The sequence below is a fragment of the Sinocyclocheilus anshuiensis genome, unplaced genomic scaffold, assembly GCF_001515605.1.
Source record: "Sinocyclocheilus anshuiensis isolate Anshui unplaced genomic scaffold, SAMN03320099.WGS_v1.1 scaffold1552, whole genome shotgun sequence".
Lineage (NCBI taxonomy): Eukaryota > Metazoa > Chordata > Actinopteri > Cypriniformes > Cyprinidae > Sinocyclocheilus > Sinocyclocheilus anshuiensis.
The window spans coordinates 210,313-232,257 of NW_015554178.1; the positions used below are offsets into that span (position 1 = coordinate 210,313).

The window sequence follows — 21,945 nt, forward strand, 5'->3', positions numbered from 1 at the left end:
TAAAATTTAATTCATTGGAGTCATGGGAAAGGGCCTTAATGCTGGGATGTCCTGGGTACCAAAACCCTCTCAATCTCCATTTTTGGGAAATGCATAACTCCAAGAAGCACTGTGCATTACTTTGGTTGGAAAGTATCAGAATGCCCTTACTCGAACTCTTCTACCCTTCTAACCTCCCTACTGACACACAGACAGCCCCGCTTATGTAATTACGGGAGAAGAAGCAGCCAATTGTCAGTTGTTTACTGTCCATCCGGTAAGCCCCCTGAATGCAGCCATTGTTGAGTAATAGGCTGGTGACTGGTGCCCAATGCTCCAATGCAGGCTCACCAAAGACAGAGATTTAGTATGAATCAATGAATAAATACTTATGGGAATAACACGTAGGGATACCGGCGCAGTGCAGGCGCCAATGTCTAGATAAAGTCTGATGGGGAAAAATCTGCTCTAAATCGAGTTAATTTTACTAGGCTAATATAGCAGAAAAAGAGCAATGAAAATGATCTTCCATTAGAGGCATGTGGCATTGTAAGACTGGCATGTTTTTCCCAGAATCCCTCTGGGTCAGCGGACAGCTATTCAGCCTTTTCATAACCGAGTAATGAATTCATGCATTTGAGTGCACAGCCATCAATCAATGTGGCTGCCTAGCGAGGCGCTGACATGTTTTCTGTGTGTACGTATGGTTTGTGCAGGAGGAAAGAGGTCACCAGCACGACATGGCTCTGTTCTCAGGTGGAACACACCCCGCACTGTTGTCAAGAAGACAGAGTCTGGAGCCGCAGTACCTCTCTCACAGAATACAGGTGACGCACCTTTATTTCTGCCAACATCATCTAAATAACGCTCATCTGAGATGTGTGTACACTAATAAAGCACAATTCCAAAGCCTCATGGTCTATAAGAGTTGGTTACTAATGATACTTTATGACAGACATAACTATTACTACTGCTTTATCTCACCTGGTGGAAGAACCACATAGCAAGATCCTACCAACCACCAAGAATACCCTAGAAACCACATAGTACCATGCAAGCAGCCGCACACAATACCTTTTGTCAGTGAGTTTTGTAGTAGTTTCTTGACATTTGCAGATAATGTAATTTATTATTTAATACTCTAGCGGTTAGCGAATGGAATCAAATCTGACTCGCAACATTCTGTTTGTGTTGTATCTCACTCTCCATTTTCTGTCCTCTTTCTGCTATTGCTATCAATAAAAGTGATAAAAGGCCACAAGTTCACTGCAGTATTTCTGAAGATGTTCATGGCAGTGCAGAATGATTTCTACAGCTCTGAATTTCAAAATACTTGACATTGTGTATATCTCTACAGAAAGCCACACTGATGGCCAACAGCCCCAGCAGCTGCCAGATGTTCTGCATAGAAACTCCTCGCAGTCTGGAGCAGCAGCTGCAGGAACACAGGTACTACGGTTTACTCTGCTTTGCCTTGATGTCAAATCCTTTATCTCTGAAGCATGTTTCATTAGACTGTGCTGGTTTTATCCCTGTGAGAACTTTTTTTATTCAGTTAACTCTTTCGAAGAGATTTTTAACACCGTTAAAGGGATAGTTCACCCAAAAATGAAAATTCTGTCATTAATTACTCATCCTCACGTTGTTCCAAACCCGTAAGACCTTTGTTCATCTTCAGAACACAAATTAAGATATTTTTGATGAAATCCAAGAGCTTTCTGATCCTCCGTAGACAGCAAAGCAACTGAAATGTTCCCAGGTCCAGAAACATAGTAAGGACTAGGGATGTGCGCGACGACTAATTTGATTGTCGTTTAAACGGAAGTTTTGTATCCGACTAGTCTAAAAGCAAGAAACCCCCAAAAGATAAGAAAAAAAAAACTTTGTGCGTGCGTGTATATAAAAGCCTACATTTGAAATACTTAATCTATGAATCACACTGTCAGATCCCTCAATGAATTCTGCTAAAAATAGGTCACTATTATGCCATACGCGTGCCTTGCTTATCATCATTTAATTTTAGGCGGTCGTTAAAAAGAAAAAAAAAAAGAGAACCCACTCAACGTCAGCCAATGCTTATTTATTAAAATCAGCTGGGGAAATGCAGAACAATGGAAAATCAATCAATAGCCTGACAGAATTCTTCATATAACGTTAGCCAACATATTAGCTAAAACACAAGTCAAAAGCAATAGGAAATTTTATCAAGGAATAGCATTAAAACGGCTTTTAAAAACATACTTCATCATGAAGGCTATATCATCTAAAAACAAAACAAACAAAAAGAAAGACAGGACCTGAGGCGATTAACAATTCCTGCACTTGAAAAAACGCGCTCTGCAGGAACTGAAGTCGCAGGCACGCAGAGATAACGAAAAGCAAGCCAACAGAATTTCGGAAAGCGCCAGGACATCCCGCACCACCACCGAAGTGGGTCTTCATTAGAGGAATAGACAGCGCGGACGGGATCGCAGCGGCGGCGGGCTGTAGTGAATGACGTGATTGACATCTCTAAGCTAAAGCCTACATGCCTGTATTGAATATGATTACGTATCGCTCCAGTAGAGTTATTGTAAGCCAATTTGACATTACACAGTTTACACAAAACTTTTCTGTTTCCTTCTACTTCAAAATAATCCCACACCTTGTCGTCTTTCACGTGGTCACTTTTGAGCTCGCCACAACTGACACGAAGAAAACTCATGCGAGGTCTGAGGTAAAAATTTTGCATTTTTCAAATGTTTTATTTTAACTTATTTAAAATGTTTTAAATACAACAATGGTAATTTGATGGTAACATAAAATTATGGTAATTTGAATGATAATTGTTTTTTTTTCTTTTTCTGTCATGTAATCGACTATAGTTTTCAGTGTCGACTAGTAGGAGCTGTACAGTTTATTTGACTAGACCCGCACATCCTTAGTAAGGACATCAGTAAAATAGTCCATGTGACATCAGGGGTTCAACTGTAATTTTACGAAGCTACGAGAATACTTTTTGTGTGCAAAGAAAACAAAAATAATTACTTTATTCAACAATACGTCTCCTCCTCATCCCGTCTGCAGCGGTGCACCACGATTGTGGAAAGTATCATGATGCATGCGCTTGCTTCTGCTTTGTGTAAACAACGCATGTGCGTGTTAACGTAAGCAGCAGCCCCATGCGCATGGGTTGTTTACATGAAGCGGAAGCAAGCACATGTGTCGTGATACTAACCACAATGGCTGTGCCGCTGAGAGCTCTCGGATTTAATCAAAAATATCTTAATTTGTGTTCCGAAGATGAATGAAGGTCATATGGGTTTGGAACGACATGAGGGTGAGTAATTAATGACAGAATTTTCATTTTTGGGTGAACTATCCTTTTAAGCCAAATAGAGTTTTAGAGTTTTTAGTGAAAATAAATTTTTAAAACCTAATACAATTTGTTATAAATTTTTCTTGCCATGAAAATAGCCACAGAAGCTGGCATGGCGTTAAACACAAACAAACAAACTTTCCGTTGATGTCAAACCAGTGATCCATCTGTTAAACCCCTTGTGTTTGATCTGCAGGCTGCAACAGAAACGTCTGTATCTTCAGAAACAATCCCAGATGCAGTCCTACTTCAACCAGATGCACATTGTGGAGGACCCTTACGCTCCCTGTGCAACCATGGGCCACCAGGACTCCGGAGTCCCACCTCAGCCACAGGGTTCGATATTACCAGCACATCAGCAGACACAGAGCCCCCAGGCCTCACCTCAGTTTGCACACACACAGCCGTTTGGCCCCCTAATGGAGCCTAACCCAGAATCCCTGACCTATGAACCCTACCTGGGCCATTACGCTCAGATGCAGCCTCTGCCACAAAGCTTCTCCGCTCAGCTGCATCCCCAACAGCCAGAGCCCCTGAACTACACCTACCCAGCCTGCGATCCAAGCCACTCCGCCACAGGAGAAGTGCTGTACCCGGAGCAATACGACTATCCGCTTGATCTCGGGCAGCCGCCTCCACCCGCAGAGGGCGGAGCGGCTGGGTACGAAGGGCTGGCGTTGGCTGACCCATTTCTGGACAGCGAAATGGAGACGGTGGACTCCCAGCATGGTTTTGTGCTGGTGAACTAAGCCGAGACTCGAATAACCAGTATTACCTTGATTTCTGACTCATTACGGATGAATTGACGGATGAGATGACGTCACGGGGACGGATCGAGTTTTGTACGTTCCGACGTTTAGGTTGTGGCGAACGTGAGCTGTAATCTTTATACTTCATGAAACTCCTCCCTACCTCCCTTCTCGTTCTCCAGTGGTCCCACCAGCTGCTCTCTCACAATAGAGTGCCGGATGGCGTGGCGTTTGGGCCAGCCGAATCGGGGGCTCACCTCCTCTCGCCTCCGAACCGACTGCAGGATAGGAGCTGCTCGCTACGCACCGTATGTAGCACAAAGACAGCCTAGATCTGCAATACGGAGCCTGCTCGACAGCACAATTAAATATTGACATGTTTTGTACTGAACAAAATCACTCAAAGCGTCTGACTTTGATTATGAAAGACTAGTCATGCGCACTCAATAAGTGCAATGTTAGATAAAAACACTTGGCAATATTGAAGCAATATACTGATTAATCTGGAACTGAAAAAATGGTTGGTCCATAGGTTGGAACTGCACCACCCAAAACTGCTATCACCAGATGTTTCTCAACTTTTAAACGGCCAAAACCGCAGATATTTGTGAACGAAGCTGTGATTTTGATATTTTTTCACTGGATTCCCTCCTCACGCTCATCCTAAAGGCCCTATAAATAACAATCTGCTCTCCTTAAACCGCAACAGTGTTATTTTGTTTGCTAATATCGCAGTTCCTCAGAATTGGCGCACTGTGAAAGATGAGTCATTACTCTCTTTACATGGTGATGATTAATAAGGAGTGGTTTATAAGTCAGGTGACATCAACTCCATGGGCGATGTTGGTATGTGTTTAAATGATTTAGAATTCAATTCTTATTATTTTGGTGGTATTTACCCCTTTACACTAAAGAATACATCAGCATTTATGTTTAGTCACAAGACACTGGATAGTTCGGCCAATTCATTGCATTTACGACAGACAAAACAGAGATTGTTTTTGTTAGCAGCAGTTAGTAAATCTGTTCTACTTGAAATGACAAGTCTGTGACTAAACTCAGATATTAGATACTCTACAGAAAATGATCATTACGCAAACTGATCACAAGGTTCGGGGCTTTGTAACAGAACACGTTTTAAGGCAGATAATATACTGGAGCACTTTGTCAAGCAAACTAAAGGAAATGTAGCGGAGGAGACGGCAGATGGGTGAGGTGAACCTGCTCTGCTAGTTTAGTAACGTAAGAGACACAAAATTCTTCTCTTTCTAGTAACGTGCTCCAGCGCTCTCAAAGAAGGATGCAGAGCGAGCACGACTTGGCGATTGTTTTGTGTAAAATAGGGATTAGAAACTTTGAAAGTGCTTTCAAAATGCAACAAATTTTGTATTTAATGTGATAGTGTTCCGTGTGCCTTTTTCTTTCTTTTAAGTTAAGATCCTAAAAGGATAGTTTACTAAAAAATGAACATTTCTGTCTTTATTTACTCTCCCTCATGTCAATCCAAACTTGTATGGATGACTTTAGTCTGTGAAACACTTTCAAGCATCAGAAAGAATGCAAAAGAATGATGAAAGTATCGTGAAAATGGCTCATATACAGGTTTGGAGTGACATGAGGGTGAGTAAATGATGTTTTATTTTGGGGTGAATTGTTCTTTAATAATTTAGTTTTTCGATTTGATTCTGTTGGTATTGTTACAGGACATACGTAGACCCAGGTTTTACAAAGGTACAAAACCAAAGTCCCCTCAGAAGTGTTCCTGTATAACCCCACCGTGTGGAGTTTGGAGCTTCTTGGTCAGCTTCGTAACAGTGCTGTTTTTTTGTTAGCTTTTTTTCATCAATCAGTATATGCCGTTGAAAAGTATTAATAGCAATATTTCTTATGAATAGTTCAGAAAGAACAGATTAGTGAATGTGTTGCCATAGATCATAATCACACCTCTGCTGGCGAACACCGTTCCTTAGACATCCTACAATTCTGCATTTACCTTCATGGTTGTTGTCCACACATAAGCTAATGTGCTGTTAAGATTAAAAAAAGATTTATTGAACAAAGCGTTTTGTGTCTGTTTGTTTTATCTGGGGGAATTTCACTACACATAGGCGTCTACTTTTTATGTGTATTCGGTAACTTAACTTCATCTGTTAACTGTCATCATCTGAAGGTTTGAGATCCAGTCACTGTCTTCCACCGGAGCTGCTCCCGTCAGTTTTGCTTGACTTTAGGTATTTGTTCATACAGACGTTAGTCACTCCTCTAAACTGCTGTGTAAACGAGAAATTTCTGCGGTTGTCAAACCCAAACTGACAGACAGTGAACTGTGAATGCAACGCTAGACGGATATGCCTGACCGTTACATAAATTGCGCCTTTTGCACACTGTTGCCAACTCTCGCGAGGCAAATAAGCAACCGCAGCTTCAAAAACAAGCCCAATATTTTTTGATAATTTATTATCATCAATATTATTTATCAATTATTTATTACCAATAAATGAGCCCGCAACATATTAAACTGAAACTACCCTTTTATCTGAAAAGCAAAAACATAAGTTATTTTACAAAAATCAGCAAAGGCAACAAAGCAGGAACAAAACTCATCTCCAATCACCTGTGAGCAGAATAGGATTGGACAGATGGAAAAGGAGAAAAACACAAGAGCTTCAAAGGGGAGCTGTAACATAGCCACATATTTATAGCCTACTAAAATATAGGCTATTCGAACCATATTTACTCTTAGTATTAGTATAGGCCTACTTGTTTTTTTTTTAAATAATAATTTTACAGCCCGTGATAATTCATACATTACAAAAACATTGTAAAAATTTAAAATTAGGCTACTTTATAAAGGGAAAAGGGCATCCCACTCCTCTACGTCTACTACTGTCATCGCTTGGATTACAGCGTCACGCGCCTTCTTTTTGAACGGGATTTTTTATGAAGGTAGAATGACGTCAAAAAGATTTGCATATGCAGGGTAATATTTGTGGAAGTGTACATAAGACTGTAAGCGTACATTAAATTTGCATGCGCAAGAGAAGCTTTGTAAAGGTGTACATCGTGTTTCAAGCGCAAGAAAAAATTATTTGCAGCATTTTTCTGTTACTCCTAAGTGTAATTCATGTATTGTGAAACTGCAGCTTCATGCTAACGCAAAATAAATATGATCTGCATGCTTCTGACTTCCATTTTTCCTCGCTTACACTTTTGGCACGTGTTTTTCGCCAAAAGACGGTCAAAAGCACTACAAGCCTGTGAACAGTGAAAACAACAGTTTAAAGAACTGCAAAACGAATTGACTGCGTAGAACCAATCTGTATGTGTAAAAAAAACAAACTGTTGCAAATGTCTAAATGACTTGTTGTGCATGTGGGGCAAAAAGTTCCCGAAATAAACCGATATGTACAGCTCCGTCTTTCTTTTCTCTGCGCTTATAGTTTTGGCACGATTCTCTCACTAACTGAGTTTTGCAAGCTTGAGGGGGAGGGCGGGGCCACCTTCTTCTTGTAGCCAATCAAATGAGCCTCTCGCTGACTCTCCAGTTACTCTTATCTGATTGGTCCAATAAACACATCATACCCAAGACATTAATCTTCATTTCGTTCAGGATCGTTATTTTTGCATAAATTTGATAAATGAACGTTTCCAGCTCTATGATGACTTCCACTTCTGAGAAACCCTAAAAAGTGAAAGGGTTCCTATTTCAACAATTGGTGCAACATTACAATCCATTGAAAACAATTTAACCCACTTCTATCCCAACATTTTTGATAGGAATTAAAACTTACAGGCTTGGTTTCATTCCTGCCAAAAATGTAATATGGCATTGTCCTGACTTAAGGTCTATGACATGACTCTTCCTTGATGTGCACCACTGCAAGGGCTGGGCAACCTGTCACTCACATGAAAACATTGCAACAATTACTAAACAACAATCCAATCAACTACTGATGCACAAAATCAAGTTCTGGCCTAATTTTTCTCATTCGAGAAGCTGTTTCACTCAGATGTACCTCAGAATAGCAAAGAAAAGTCACTTGCAATAGCTATGGTTCATGCAATTTCAAAAGGAGTTCAACTAAAAAAAACAGATAGATAGAAAAACAATTGAAAAGCAGTGTAACGCAAAAAAAAAACCCAGCCTCTTTCAAGCCCTCAAAAAAATCACAAAGTATTTCAGGTTACATCAGTCAATTAAACAAATTAATGCAGTTTTTTGGGGTTTAATTATGTGCATTGCTGCTTACGAAACGTTCGATTCCCTATCAGACCGTTTCAATTAATTTGTTCAGTGGTGTTCAGTAGAGCGTTTAGAGTTCACTCTCAAAGGGAGCTTCCTCTTCTCTGCTATGATTTTCATATGACCCAAGCTCACTTGTTCTCATTCACACTTCCATGTACATTCTCGCCCTTTCTTTCTCACTCTCATTCACTCATTCTGATCACATATGAGGCAAGAGCCCTATTTCCAGACAGCTCACCACACAAGAATGCTCACAAATTACACAAGCGGAGAAACTGTTGTTTTTTCCACTGTTCTCGAAATCAGCAACCACTAAATATTTCTCGTCTTACCCAACTCAAATCAGATCGTTTTGTGGGCAAAAGGCTTGTCCAGCAGTTTGAAAAATTTCCATTTTGCACATGCTGTCTGCTCATTGCAGTTCTGTTGAATTCAATCCATTTCATTATTACCTGGAACAATGAGAAAGTGTAAAATTACGGTACAAAATCTATTTTTGGTTACTGTTCTACTTGCATAAAGCATAAACACAAGTCACATCGTTACTTATGTCTTACAATGGCAGCAGGTTGACAGTGGAATTGTGTTACTCTTGATAATCTTGAGGAGCTATGGCTGAGACAAATGTGGTTAATGCAATAGTCCCATTGCTGTAGAATCCTATTATTACAGCATAATTAGGTGGTTATCAGACATCTTATCCTCAGGGAAGCATCATGATTGGCACAGATTAAAATGGTCTGCTAAACTGGCCAGAAACAACTGATCCAATGAGGTCAGTGATGGCTGACCTGTAAATAAGCCTCAGGCACAGTGTCTTTTGAATTGCATCAGCCTGCAGCAGTTTCTTCTGCATGTTTAGACAAATATGATAATCATTTTGTAATAACATATGTGTCTCAATTAATTGTTTAGCACAAACTAAAACGTTGACACAATGTATGTTACAATATAATGAAACAAGAACTGCTACAGTGATTAATAATGTATGTAACAATTAGAATCTTTACATATTCTCAGAATATTCAGATATAATTAAATATATAGTATTAGAAATAACATTGGTATTTGTATGTTCAGAGCCAGAGGAACAAAAACAGAAGGTCTCCCAGAGAGAAGGTTGTTTTTGTAAAACCTTTAAAAAAATCTCAATCCAAGGCAACTGAGGTTTAGTTGTCCTCATGTCAATGAATGTTGGTCTTTGTGAGTTGGTTGCATTGTTTGTTGTCTTCTGACTGAAGTCAACTTTAAAGTTAATTTGAACCCATGGTCAAAACTGCAAACAGAAATACACTTGACATTTCCTCAAGCAATGTGTTAAAAGGCTAATGCATTATTGATGCAGGATGCCTGTAATTTTTAAGTAATCTTGAAGGCCATGATTAGCTTGTTCATGTATGTTCAATCCGGCCTGTCATGGTGAGTTTCAGACAATGGTATGCAGATTAAAATAGTATCTTAAAAACAAGTTCCATATTAAAAAGAGGGATGAGTCAACTAACACCTAGATATAGTTTTTAGAGAACTTAAACTTGAATGTTGACTCATGAATCTGACTTTGTCTTTGACTGATCATCACACAATAGCCAAATTTCAGTTAGAGCTCATCCAGTGCTTGATGCCACAGATAGATGCAGCAAGGAAGCTGATAGAAGTGGTGATTCAGCCAGTGCTGAAATCTGAATGTCAACAGCGTAGTAGTGAAAGTTGAGACCATGTTGATAGATGATATCAGCTCAGAGAAACGAAAGTGAAGAAAAGATAAATGTTCCAAGTACTGAACCTTGGGGAACACCTTGTGTAAGAGTGGAGAAATGCTTCCATTAAATAACCATTTGAATGATGTTGTAACAGAGAGTCATCGAAACACTGTTTCTCAACACTGGAAACTAAACAGCATTTTGGGAGTAACCGCATCTCAGTGCCATCAGTCTTTGAATTTCAGCATGTTTAAACTAAGTGATTATTAGCCATCTTCAGCACAGCTGCCATTGCATAATCCTGCTTAAACAAGCAGGAACATCTGAAAACAATTTGCAACAATGACCCATCTCAGCTACACAGGAAGTACACAGACTTAACACTGATCATACTGCATCTTAAAAAGCTGTTACTTGAACATCCACTTTCTTCAAGACAGAGGTCCACATCACTTTTAGTTCTGCTTTACATGCTATAATATACTACGTGGCCATTTATAAGAGTAATTGCCAATGACATTAATTTGAGGTTTAGACAACTCACTAATGGTCCATTGTCTCAACATTTAGGTTCAGGTAATGAGACGGTATTAAATACCCATGCAAACCATTGAGCTAAAGTCAGCCTGATCTATGACTACATGCCTCAAGAATTGTAAGGGTCCAAATTCAAGTGATACAGGAGTTTGCTACCCTCACTAATAACTTACTGAGCTGTTCAAATTTGTTCCAAATAGATCTAGTCACAAATCCATCCTAAGAGTTTTTACAGCCTTTGAAATAATTCTGCTTAAATAAGACATCTGATACTCAGGAGACGTGCCAGAGAGCAGCACCACCAGTTCCTGCCAAATTCAGTGACGAAAACACGCAATCCAACGATGTCGATAAGATCACTAGCCAGGTAACTGTAGAAAACGGTTAATCAGGAGACCAAAAACCTGATTCCACATTAATCTTTAAAATTAATATAGGACGACAAACTCTTAAGAGACGATACTAACAGGTGTGACGCACCCCCTGTTCCAATTAGAATTATGCAACGATTAGTCTGTGAGAGTACGTCAAAGGAGGACAACTGCAGGATATGTAGTTCAACTGAATTTATTTAGTCCCAAAAGTACACCAATTTCCCAAATGAGTTAAAAAACAAAACTACAAGTTCTCATGATATTGAGCTTGAACAAAGGGTTTCCTCAGAATGCAGTAGGTGCAAGTTGTTTGTAACAATGAATATTGCTGAATTACGTCCCACAAAAGACAATATTCCTCCAACCAGCCGAATGACACGACCACATTTTAAACATGCCTTCCACTTAGAGAGAACAATGTATATTGAAAAACTTACAAAATGATAAATCGTACTATAAGTCAAGTCAAGTCACCTTTATTTATATAGCGCTTTTAACAATACAGATTGTCAAAGCAACTGAACAGCATTAATTAGGAAAATAGTGTGTCAATAATGCAAAATGACAATAGTAAACACTAATTTTTCAGTTAAAGACAGTTCATCATTGAATTCAGTGATGTCAACATCCAGCTCAGTTTAAATAGTATCTTTGCAATCAAGTCAACGGTATCACTGGAAATGAAGTGTCTGATAACTAGATAGTTATAACTAACTATCTATAACTAGATAGTTCATTGGCACAAAGGTTCAAGAAAATATACAAGTTTATAAAGGGGGCTATTCATGACCAACATGAGCGCAAAAATGCAGGCAAAACGGCGTGAATTGATGTGGATTCATACGTGCATCCTGTGTTACAGCACAACTGATTCAATTATATGGTCCCTAGATGGAAAAAGCTCATGATAAAGGTGTGACTTCATTGCGTAAAGCAAATTTCTAGAGAGACCGCAATCCAACCATGTGCTCAGAACACAATCTGCCCTGTGCACATGGAGGACTCTGCGGTTAAACCTTGTGAGCACATGAGATTTTTTTTCCCTCTCTAGAGAGGGAACACATGTAAACAATGTGCTGTGGCGCTAGCAAATCTACTAAAGCAAATAAACAGGCATTTCGCACCATCTGCTACTGGCAGGATGAGCTCCGGTCTAAGAAAAGCAAATGGCATGCTGAAGCAGGCATGTACCGATTCCGATAAGATCGCACTGGAATGGCTCATGGGGTGATGTTTGCGAAGAGCTATGCGTAATTGTACAAGCATGCAGAGCTTAGCTGCGCTAGCAATGTTTGAGGTAAAACTTGATAGAAAGTCCATCCTTTGATCATTCAATATCTTTGAGAGTAAACAAGAACACAACGACGATACTTAATCATTCAAAATGAACAATAAATATAATGCAACAGGTCTTGTGTTGTCAGCTTTTCACTGGATGTGGTGAGGAAGTCAGTCAAGCCAAGGCAAGAACTATGGAGAGAGCGAAAAACAGTATAGGGGAGAATGAAACAATGTTTCTGAGAGGATTCATGTTTCAAAGGTTAAAGAGATAAAAGGAAATGTACCACTTATAGCCTCTAGAGCAAAGTACTTCACATCCATATGTTGGTCTGTAGCTAGTTTCTCCAGGACTGGTTTAACCTCTGCCTGCAAAGCACTATTGAAAACATCATTGTTAGTAATGCTGGTTTGTTTGCTTATGCAATCAAGATACAAAAGGGTACAGGCAGCTATTATTTAAAGATACCTGCTGTCCAAAACTGGTCCGATCTTCTGTAAGCACCTGGCCACATTGAAGTGCACATTGGCCACCTGATCAGTGGACATCTTGAGGACTACAGGCAACATGTGCTTGGTGGTGATTTCCTGTCCACATACTTCAGACAGAGCCTGACCCAAAAAATAAATACAATTTAAAAAAGGCTTTCATTTGTTGTCATTTTGCAACACCAGATATTAATGAAATGACTTTCAACTGGGAGAACGTTTAGGTTTAAGAAACAGGCACCAGCCAGGGCATCCAGACTTACATTGATGCAGAAGAGAGTGGTCATCCTGTGCAGGTAGTTGGAATCATTGGCCATGCCAAGGACTTTGGGCACAATGGTGTTCTGGGCCCATTCTGCTCCAAACTTCTCCACCAGCTTCATGAGGTTGCAGGTGGCAGCCTCTCGGATGGCAAACACTGCAGAACAAGGCAAAGATATTAATGTTAACTCACAGGCTAACATGAAGATCGAGATTTGAGATGAAGATGAAAACTGACATTTAGATAAATGTCATTTTTAGGACAAACCACCAGATATACAGCCTAGTGTCATACAAACTGAAGACATACATTCTTCAGTATCACAAACAAATTGTCACTTAGAGAAAAGTAGAGAAAGAATGATTGTGTGTGCTTGTCAGAAAAACTACATTAAAATAAAAAGAAAAGAAAAATATATTTATTAAAAAAAATCTATCTATAAAAATGAATTAAAATTAAAATAAGGAATACATTAAAAATAAATACATTTACAGCCGACAAAGTCCCATTCTACACATATATGGCATGGGACTTCATCTACCGTAGATTAAGAGAATTGTGAAAACTGGACATGTCATATGTGACCCTGGACCACAAAACCAGTCTTAAGTCGCTGGGATATATTTGTAGCAATAGCCAAAAATACATTGTATAGGTCAAAATTATCAATTTTTCTTTAATGCCAAAAATCATTAGGATATTAAGTAAAGATCATGTTCCATGACGGCTCTCTAGGACCGAACTTGCCTACCCCTGTCCTATCCTAACAAAGCATATATCAATGGAAAGCTTATTTATTCAGCTTATAAATCTCAATTTCGAAAAATTGACCCTTATGGCTGGTTCAGGGTCACATATAGAAGACTCACCAGTACATAAAATAAAACATTTTTATAAAATATTGTGTCCATTTAAGGACACAATAGTGATTCATGGATTGTCCCTTAAGGGGTTTAAAACTACAATCTTCCATTACCAGTCCACATTTTTATCCACAACACTACACCACCCTCGTTATCCAACAGAGGTCCACCATTCCACTTATTTTTCTCCTAAAAGGATAATATAATATGAATAATGCACTTGTTTTGTAATATTTACTTTGCTAATTTCAGCTTTCGGTTTGTTTGATCAGATTATCTGGCATGACAGCTGGACCCAAGCAGGGATAATCAACATTGTTTTGGTGCTCCGCATTACCGCCACAGATTACATTCCACCTGACTTCACAATAACTCAAATAGAGATCACAATCAAGCCATTTAACCTTCATTCTGGGAAGAGTAAATATCTACAAACATCCTGTGAAATTGTGCATCACAAATCTGTTAAACATCAGACGGCGGCTCTTTTGAAATCTGTCTGACGATGACATAACCCCCTTTATCAAAAAACTGGGAATTTGCCTGGGACAATCCTATTTATAGTTTAAAATTCAAAACAAAACCCTATCCATAGTCCTTACAGAGCTTATGAAAAAAATAAAATGCTGCACATCAGCCAAAATATGATGAGCAGTTTCATGAAGTAGGTCAAGCTTTAAATGGAGATTATAAAACACACAAAAAAGGAGACAATCCATTTGACACAGTGTATCTCTTGCAGATGTACCTGTGTGTATTTGTCAGAAAGAGTTCACATTTACACATGAACGCTCCAGCTCTGAGCTCTTATGTAAGAGGACAGCACTGGCCCAGCAGCACAGCATATACAAGAACATTCCAGTGATGTAACCCATCTGGCCCTTTGTCTACAACTGTGTCAGAGTGAAATTGTGTGTGCACACAGTCGAGGTCCTCGCTGAAAATCACCGTGCAAAACACCTCAACAGCTGGATCCACTCAGCGCATGGTTCAAAGTGAGATCATAACCATTCTGACAACCATTAAATTGAAGATTTACTAAGAGGCTCATCAATTTGAAACATTCATTACCACTGACATGCCAATCAAAGCGAGATCAGCAGGCAATTTAAAAGTCTTATCTGTTCTACAAAAGTGGCGCCTATACGAAGCTGGATATTAGATATTGTGATGAAAAATCGGAATTATCAGCAGCCATTTCTCCTGTCTTTAGTGATCTTAAAGAAATCATTCAAACAGATGACCCTGGACCACAAAACCAGTCTTAAGTCGCTGGGGTATATTTGTAGCAATAGCCAAAAATACATTGTATGGGTCAAAATTATTGCCAATTATATGCCAAAAATCATTAGGACATTAAGTAAAGATCATGTTCCATGAAGATATTTTGTAAATTTCCTACTGTAAATATATTCAGTTTTCAGATGATGTATAAATCTCAATTTCGAAAAATTTACCCTTATGACTGGTTTTGTGGTTCAGGGTCACGTCACATATATGGATTTAGTGCTATTTTTCAGAATTCTTTGATGAATAAAAAGCACAAAAAACAGCATTTCTTCTAAATAAAATCATTAAATTATAAATGTCTTTACTGTTACTTTTTTATGCACCCTTGCTGTATAAAAAGAGAATTAAAGGAGTATTTTTTTAATCTTACTATCACCAAACCGTAGAAGAGTAGTGTACATGTAGTCTAATTTTAATTATCATATAAAAAAAATTTACTCTTGATAATATACAGTCTAAGACTACAGTATTTAGAGATTGTACTTGGATTTAGACTTGGATGTGGATTTAGATTTACACACTTTACCTTGTTAAAGAGTCTCACATCCCTTTTCTACTTAAAAATAACAACATCATAATAAGAACAGAATGACACACATGGAGGTGAAATTGAGAGAAGAGGGAAGAAAGCAAGAGAAATGTAGAGAGGGAGAGAGTGCTAGAATCTTATCAGACCCTTATAATTGGCTGATAGCAGAAACTTTTTGAGATGAATGCATAATTCTCTTTCTCCTTCTGGGGAAGGCGTAGGACAGGAGAGAGACTGAGGCAACTGCTGCTGTGCTATCTTCAAATTTAAGCAAATGCATCTGCTTGAATTATACAATTTAAAGGTTCTGGTTCATTGTTGTCAGTAACTCAATACATCTTTTTTTCTTATGGCACTCAGGAGAATCGTCAGACTCAGAAAATCTACCGTGATCAATGAGCCATGCCATGCACAGGGAATTCAACTTCTCATCGAAGAACTCCACTCCCTAGAAATAAAGTTGGGATATAGTTGCAATCCATACAGTAACAATCCACCCATTTCTCATTCCCACGTGTTTCCAAATCACTCTGTCATTTTAGAGCTTATAGGGGTAGTTCACCCAAAAATAAAAATTCTGTCATTTACTCAACCTCAAGTTGTTCCAAACCTGTATAAGTTTCTTTCTTCTGTTGAGCACTAAAGAAGATATTTTGAAGAATGTTGGTAATCAAACAGCTGACGGTAGCCATTGACTTCCAGAGTATGGAAAAAATACAACAGAAGTCAATGGCGATCATCAACTGTTTGGTTAACGACATTCTTCAAAATATCTTTTGTGTTCAACAGAAGAAACAAACGGTTTGGAACAACATGAGAGTGAGTATCCTTTTCCGCCCAGATACAACTAATCGATCTTGAGTGGAGCGCAGACTCACCAGTTGGCCAGCCAGCAAAGGCATGTACTCAAAGATGGCCAGTCGAACCCTCCACTTGGCATCCTCAGCCAGCTCTACTATAGCTGGCAGCAAAGACTGAGAGAGCTGCCGAATCCCGATCACCTCATTCACACAGTCCAGATTAGAGATGATGTTCAGACGCACCTCAGGACACTACAGAAAAATAAGAAAAAAATTATATTAAAAAATTGTATATTCTTAAATACTTTTTTTTTTTTTAATCAGATGGACACCAGGACACTAAACGAAAATAAAATATTTTGACAAAGTAATATACACTATATTACATATTTTGTTTTAAAGGGCTAGTTTACCCAAAAATGAAAATTCTGTCATTAATTACTCACCCTTCGTGTCGTTCCAAACCCATCAGACCTTCGTCCATCTTCGGAACACAAATTAAGATATTTTTGATGAAATACGAGAGCTTTCTGACCCTGCATAGACAGCAACACAACTAACACGTTCAAGGCCCAGAAAGGTAGTAAGGACATCATTAAAATAGTCCATGTGACATCAGTAGTTCAACCTTAATTTTATGAAGCTACGAGAATACTTTTTGCGTGCAAAGAAAACAAAAATAATGACTTTATTCAACAATATCTTCTCTTCCGTGTCGGTCTATTCTTGTAGCTTCATAAAATTACAGTTGAACCACTAATTTGTCTTTACTACCTTTCTGGGCCTCGAAAATTTCAGTTGCTTTGCTTTCTACGGAGGATCCGAAAGCTCTCGGATTTCATCAAAAAATACCTTAATTTGTGTTCCAAAGATGAACAAAGGTCTTACGGGTTTGAAACGACATGAAGGTGAGCAATTAATGACAGAATTTTCATTTTTGGGTGAATTAACCCTTTAACATAAGGAATAACAATACGTTTCAACACCAATGAAACTTGCAGAAAAAGATCAGCATATTAAATGTGTATTAAAGAAAGTAAACATGGTCATCAATGATTTTATAGCTTTAAAGTCCCCATAATTTCTTCTAAGTATGAATTAATTTTATTGAAAGCAAAAGGTCTCCATCTTTTATATTTCCCTTAAATGGCTCTAGGAGGCCGCCACACTCATGTGATATTGTTACAGCGCATGCATACATGCTGCCAAATATTTGATGACTTGCTTGAGCAAGTGCACTTTGGTGATGACTGGCTAAAATACAAACAACAAAGTTTGTTAGCCAAACAGAGCCGGGCGGATAAGCAGCCAATGGAAATACACTTCAGGGCAGAATTCACAGAATCCAGCTCTTAACATTTTCAGATGGTGTGTTTGACAATCGAGAGGAGTCCAATAAAACAGAAGGGAACACAAACACTGGAGGAAAGAGTTTGGATGGGTTTCGGTTTGGCATGGTCTTGCTGAAAGCTGAGGCCAAAGTTCAACTTCATTTAAAAACAGACTAAGAGTTTATTAGTACAATCGAAAAGCTAATACAACTCAGAGAGTGGTCACGGACAAGAGCCCAATAAAAGGAACATCAATCAAGAACCTTAGAGAAGACAATATAGCAAACAGCCCTTAAGCCCAACACAAGGTGACCTATCAGACATGGAAAATGAACAGCGGTGTCTCTGCTCTAGTACAATCAGAAGGATCTTTGACCACAAGAGAAATAGAGACAGACAGATGAGAGACTGGGCCGAGCTCCAGGTGGGTTACCTCGTCCTTCAGTTGGACCAGGAAAAGAAGCAACAGATGTTCTACGGTGTTGTCCTTGCCCAAGATGGTAGAGAGACCCATGATGACAGAAGCCAAGGCAGACTTCACATGCTGGTTTGTGTCAGACACCAGCTCCTGTTAAGGGAAGAGAAGGAGGCTTGAGGGCTTTGAAATCAAGCTATTTTTCTACAAGTAGCTGTAATCAGAGACAAGGTGACTGCAAGATAGGGAAGGAAAATAAATGAATATACAACAAATATTTAAATAAATATTTTATAAATAAAAACTCATTTTTTACAATAGTTGTTACTATTATTATTCACTGTTATTTTAAGCAGCAACAATAACAACAACAGTAACAAGACGATATTTATTGTCAGTATTATCATTAACAATTTTATTATTATTATTATTATTAACAGCATCCATAAAAATTTGTATTATTATTACTACTATTATTAACAGCCAAATAATTATTATTATTGTTATCATCAACAAGACAATAATAATAATAATAATAATAATAATAATAATAAGTCATTATTCCTAACAGTAACAAAATATTTATTTTATTATCGGTCATTATATTATTAATAGCAACAATGATAATAATAATCATAATTAACACGTGATTTGGAGGAGAAGAATTGTTGGATAAAGTCATTATTTTTGTTTTCTTTGCGCACAAAAAGTATTCTTGCAGCTTCGTAAAATTACGGTTGAACCACTGATGTCACATGGACTATTTTAACGATCCTTACTGCATTTCTGGGCCTTTAACATTTCAGTTGCATTGCGGTCTATGCAGGGTCAGAAAGCTCTCAGATTTCATCAAAAATATCTTCATTCGTGTTCCGAAGATGAACGAAGGTCTTACTGGTTTGGAACGACATGAGGGTGATGACAGAATTTTCATTTTTGGGTGAACTATCCCTTTAATATGGTATGGTATATTAAATAAGTAATTCCGTCTACTTTAAAAACAATGCAGCAACAAGCCACCCAAACTGCTCACCTACGCCATTACTGAAAAAACTGAAATGTATCTGGAAATGTTTTTAAATCGGACCACGACTCCCTAAACCGATTCATTAGGTGTCTAAACATCTCACCCCCATTACTGGGGTCTTTGAAGAAAGACAGCATCACAGCGAGGGAGGCGGCGAGATCCAATTGAGCCTGAAAACCTGGACATTTATTTGCTTGTAAAATGCTGCAGAAGGTCTGACATCCTGAGCTATCTTTGATCTGATGTTTCGGCAAACAGCTTGTATGTATAGGCTAATTGCCGATCACATCTGCTGACAAAGTAAGCAGAAAGCTGTTTGTATCTGTGAAGAACGATCCACTTACATAAGCTTATTAACAGATATCAAACATCAGGTCATGAGACTCTCAGGCCACTCATGAGCAAAGAACGCCCTGTGAAGCTCAAGCAGGAACACCAAAAGGCTCCACTGTTCTTTGTAGTCTAGATCAGTAAAAGAGAGGCTTGTCCTGAACTGTCCTCTACTCTAAAATTCCATTTCCATAAGACAATGACTATAAATAGAAAGTTAAAGGCCAAACATTATATTACACCATATGTTAAACAGGTATAACAGGTGAATCATTCTTTTGAACGGATTTAATTCACAAATCAACTGAACTACAGCCTTATAAATTAACATGGGATCTCTTTTAAACAGTGCAAAAAAGGTTGTTCGTGTTTTTTTTTGTCATTGTATTCATTTATTTTTGTGACTAATATCAAAGTACCAGAGTTTGACAGTATTTTGGCAGAAGATATAGTTACAACATTAAGTGTTTTTTGTACAATTTCTAACTGCAGTATTTTGCCAAAAATGTATTTAACTACTAATGGCACACATAAAAATGCCTAATGAAGACTCCTGGGAAACAAATTAATTCATATATGATAATAAATCATATATGAATATTTCTGAAACCAATTCACTATTATGAACAATTTCAAAAGGTTAAAAATGAATCATAAGTTAAAATAAATCTATAAATACATTTTTTGTTCCATTTTAATCAGCTGAATTTGTTTAGGGGGGAAAAAATGCAAATTTCTTAGATTCATTTGTGCTCCAATAAAGCATGCGTTACATATTCTATTTGATAGTAAAATATTTTTAGTATATACATCATCTACACTTCCCATAGTTACTAGGAAGGCAAGCTCAGGCTGCATACAGCAAAACTGAACTAAACGCCACTAATATAAAATGCCATTTCACTTCTTCTAGCACTATGATTCAGTCAGTCACAGGCATACACCAGGAAATAAAAATAATAGAAGTCTAATCCAAGGCTGATGTTAAATAAACCTAGAGACAGACAGCTGACATGGGATCACTTACGGGTGTAACAGATAACAACAGTGACCCCTGCTGCCCATCACCTCAGAAAGGACGGACAGTTCAACAACAATCCGAATGAACTCACCTGCTGATGATATCCTAAATATGAGTAAACTCTGATAATCTGTACAGACGAGGCGTAAACCTCAGTCTGCATATATTTATGCATGTTTGATGTATGAGCTAGATCAGTGGTTCCCAACTTTTTTCCTCGGCCCCCCCCATGTACATATATGGATATATATTTAATATATACATATACATATATTTACATTTATATATATACATATATTTAAATTTATATATGTATATGCACATGCTATACTAATAATATTACACGTTTTAGAAATGCACATTTGACAGTAGCTTGAGTTGAGAGTAGCAGGAGCTTGAGTTAGGATGCAGATTATACATTTATTTTCATGAACAAAAACAGTACCTGTTTCTGTGAATACCTGTGAACATTATAACAGCCTCATCTTTCATATATTTGTAGTCAGGGCTCGCAAAATCGCTAGCCCGACGTCCCGTGGCTATTGTGTTTTCCAGTCGGGCTACCAAAATGCATCACTGCCCTGCCCGACGGGCTATCTTGAATAGTGAAATAAAATCCCTTCCTTAATTCGCGTTGTTCACTCGCTTGTAGGGGTGAAATGGGTCATACTTTATCATTTACACATGTTTCTAAGTCTTACCAATTTCATGCGCATGAAGAATTCAGTTCAGTGCTCGCGCGCACATACAGAGCGGCGTTTCAGGCAGAGCACGAACACAGAATTGATTCCTCTTTCGCTTGAACGGACATACATGCAAAATTATCTCAAAATAACTATCTCGGCAAGTATTTTCGTGTCTTAAATCAGTGTTTCCCAACCTTTTTTTAGTCGCGGCACCCTTTGGAAATTTTAACAAAGTTGTGGCACCCTTCAAAATTAATTTTGTCACAATATTAGAATTTCTAACTTCGATATGATAATTTGAAAAGTATAGATATTCGGTACAACAGGGAAGAACTGCAGAAATATAATGTCATACAGATATTTTTAATATTATTAAAAAATTTTGTCCATCAATGGTGGCAATCAGTAGGCTAATTTCTAATGAAGAGATCAATTTATATGACAGATTTTAATGTAGGCTTCTATACATATGTAAACATTATTTAATTACCATTATAACTAGCTATCTCACAAATTTTTGCTCACTCAGTGTTTTTTTAATTTTACAGTGGGGTAATTTTGGTGCAGTAGCACGAGATAGCTTGATTTCAAACTTTGAATTGAATAAAAAATGACAAGTAAGCAGTCAGTAATAAAATAAGAACAAATAAAGAAATTAATAATGATAGCACAAATAAAAAA

General features: G+C 38.0%; 2 protein-coding genes across 3 annotated transcripts in view; one reads left to right on the forward strand and one right to left on the reverse strand.

Moving 5' to 3' along the window:
* sik2b (salt-inducible kinase 2b) overlaps positions 1–6,146 on the forward strand; it is a 40,638-nt gene extending 34,492 nt beyond the window's left edge. For both annotated transcript variants that reach the window (XM_016463773.1, XM_016463774.1), the window contains 3 exons: positions 696–806; positions 1,337–1,428; positions 3,534–6,146. In XM_016463773.1, the coding sequence (XP_016319259.1) occupies positions 696–806; positions 1,337–1,428; positions 3,534–4,086 (756 nt within the window). In that variant the 3' untranslated portion in view covers positions 4,087–6,146. The remainder of the gene's footprint in view (positions 1–695; positions 807–1,336; positions 1,429–3,533) is intronic.
* Positions 6,147–11,669: 5,523 nt separating this feature from the next.
* LOC107670950 (serine/threonine-protein phosphatase 2A 65 kDa regulatory subunit A beta isoform-like) overlaps positions 11,670–21,945 on the reverse strand; it is a 27,099-nt gene continuing 16,823 nt past the window's right edge. The window contains exons 9-15 of the mRNA XM_016463766.1: positions 18,219–18,353; positions 16,533–16,706; positions 16,042–16,102; positions 12,974–13,128; positions 12,691–12,833; positions 12,509–12,600; positions 11,670–12,413 (exon numbers count right to left, since the gene is read on the reverse strand). Of these exons, the coding sequence (XP_016319252.1) occupies positions 12,397–12,413; positions 12,509–12,600; positions 12,691–12,833; positions 12,974–13,128; positions 16,042–16,102; positions 16,533–16,706; positions 18,219–18,353 (777 nt within the window). The 3' untranslated portion in view covers positions 11,670–12,396. The remainder of the gene's footprint in view (positions 12,414–12,508; positions 12,601–12,690; positions 12,834–12,973; positions 13,129–16,041; positions 16,103–16,532; positions 16,707–18,218; positions 18,354–21,945) is intronic.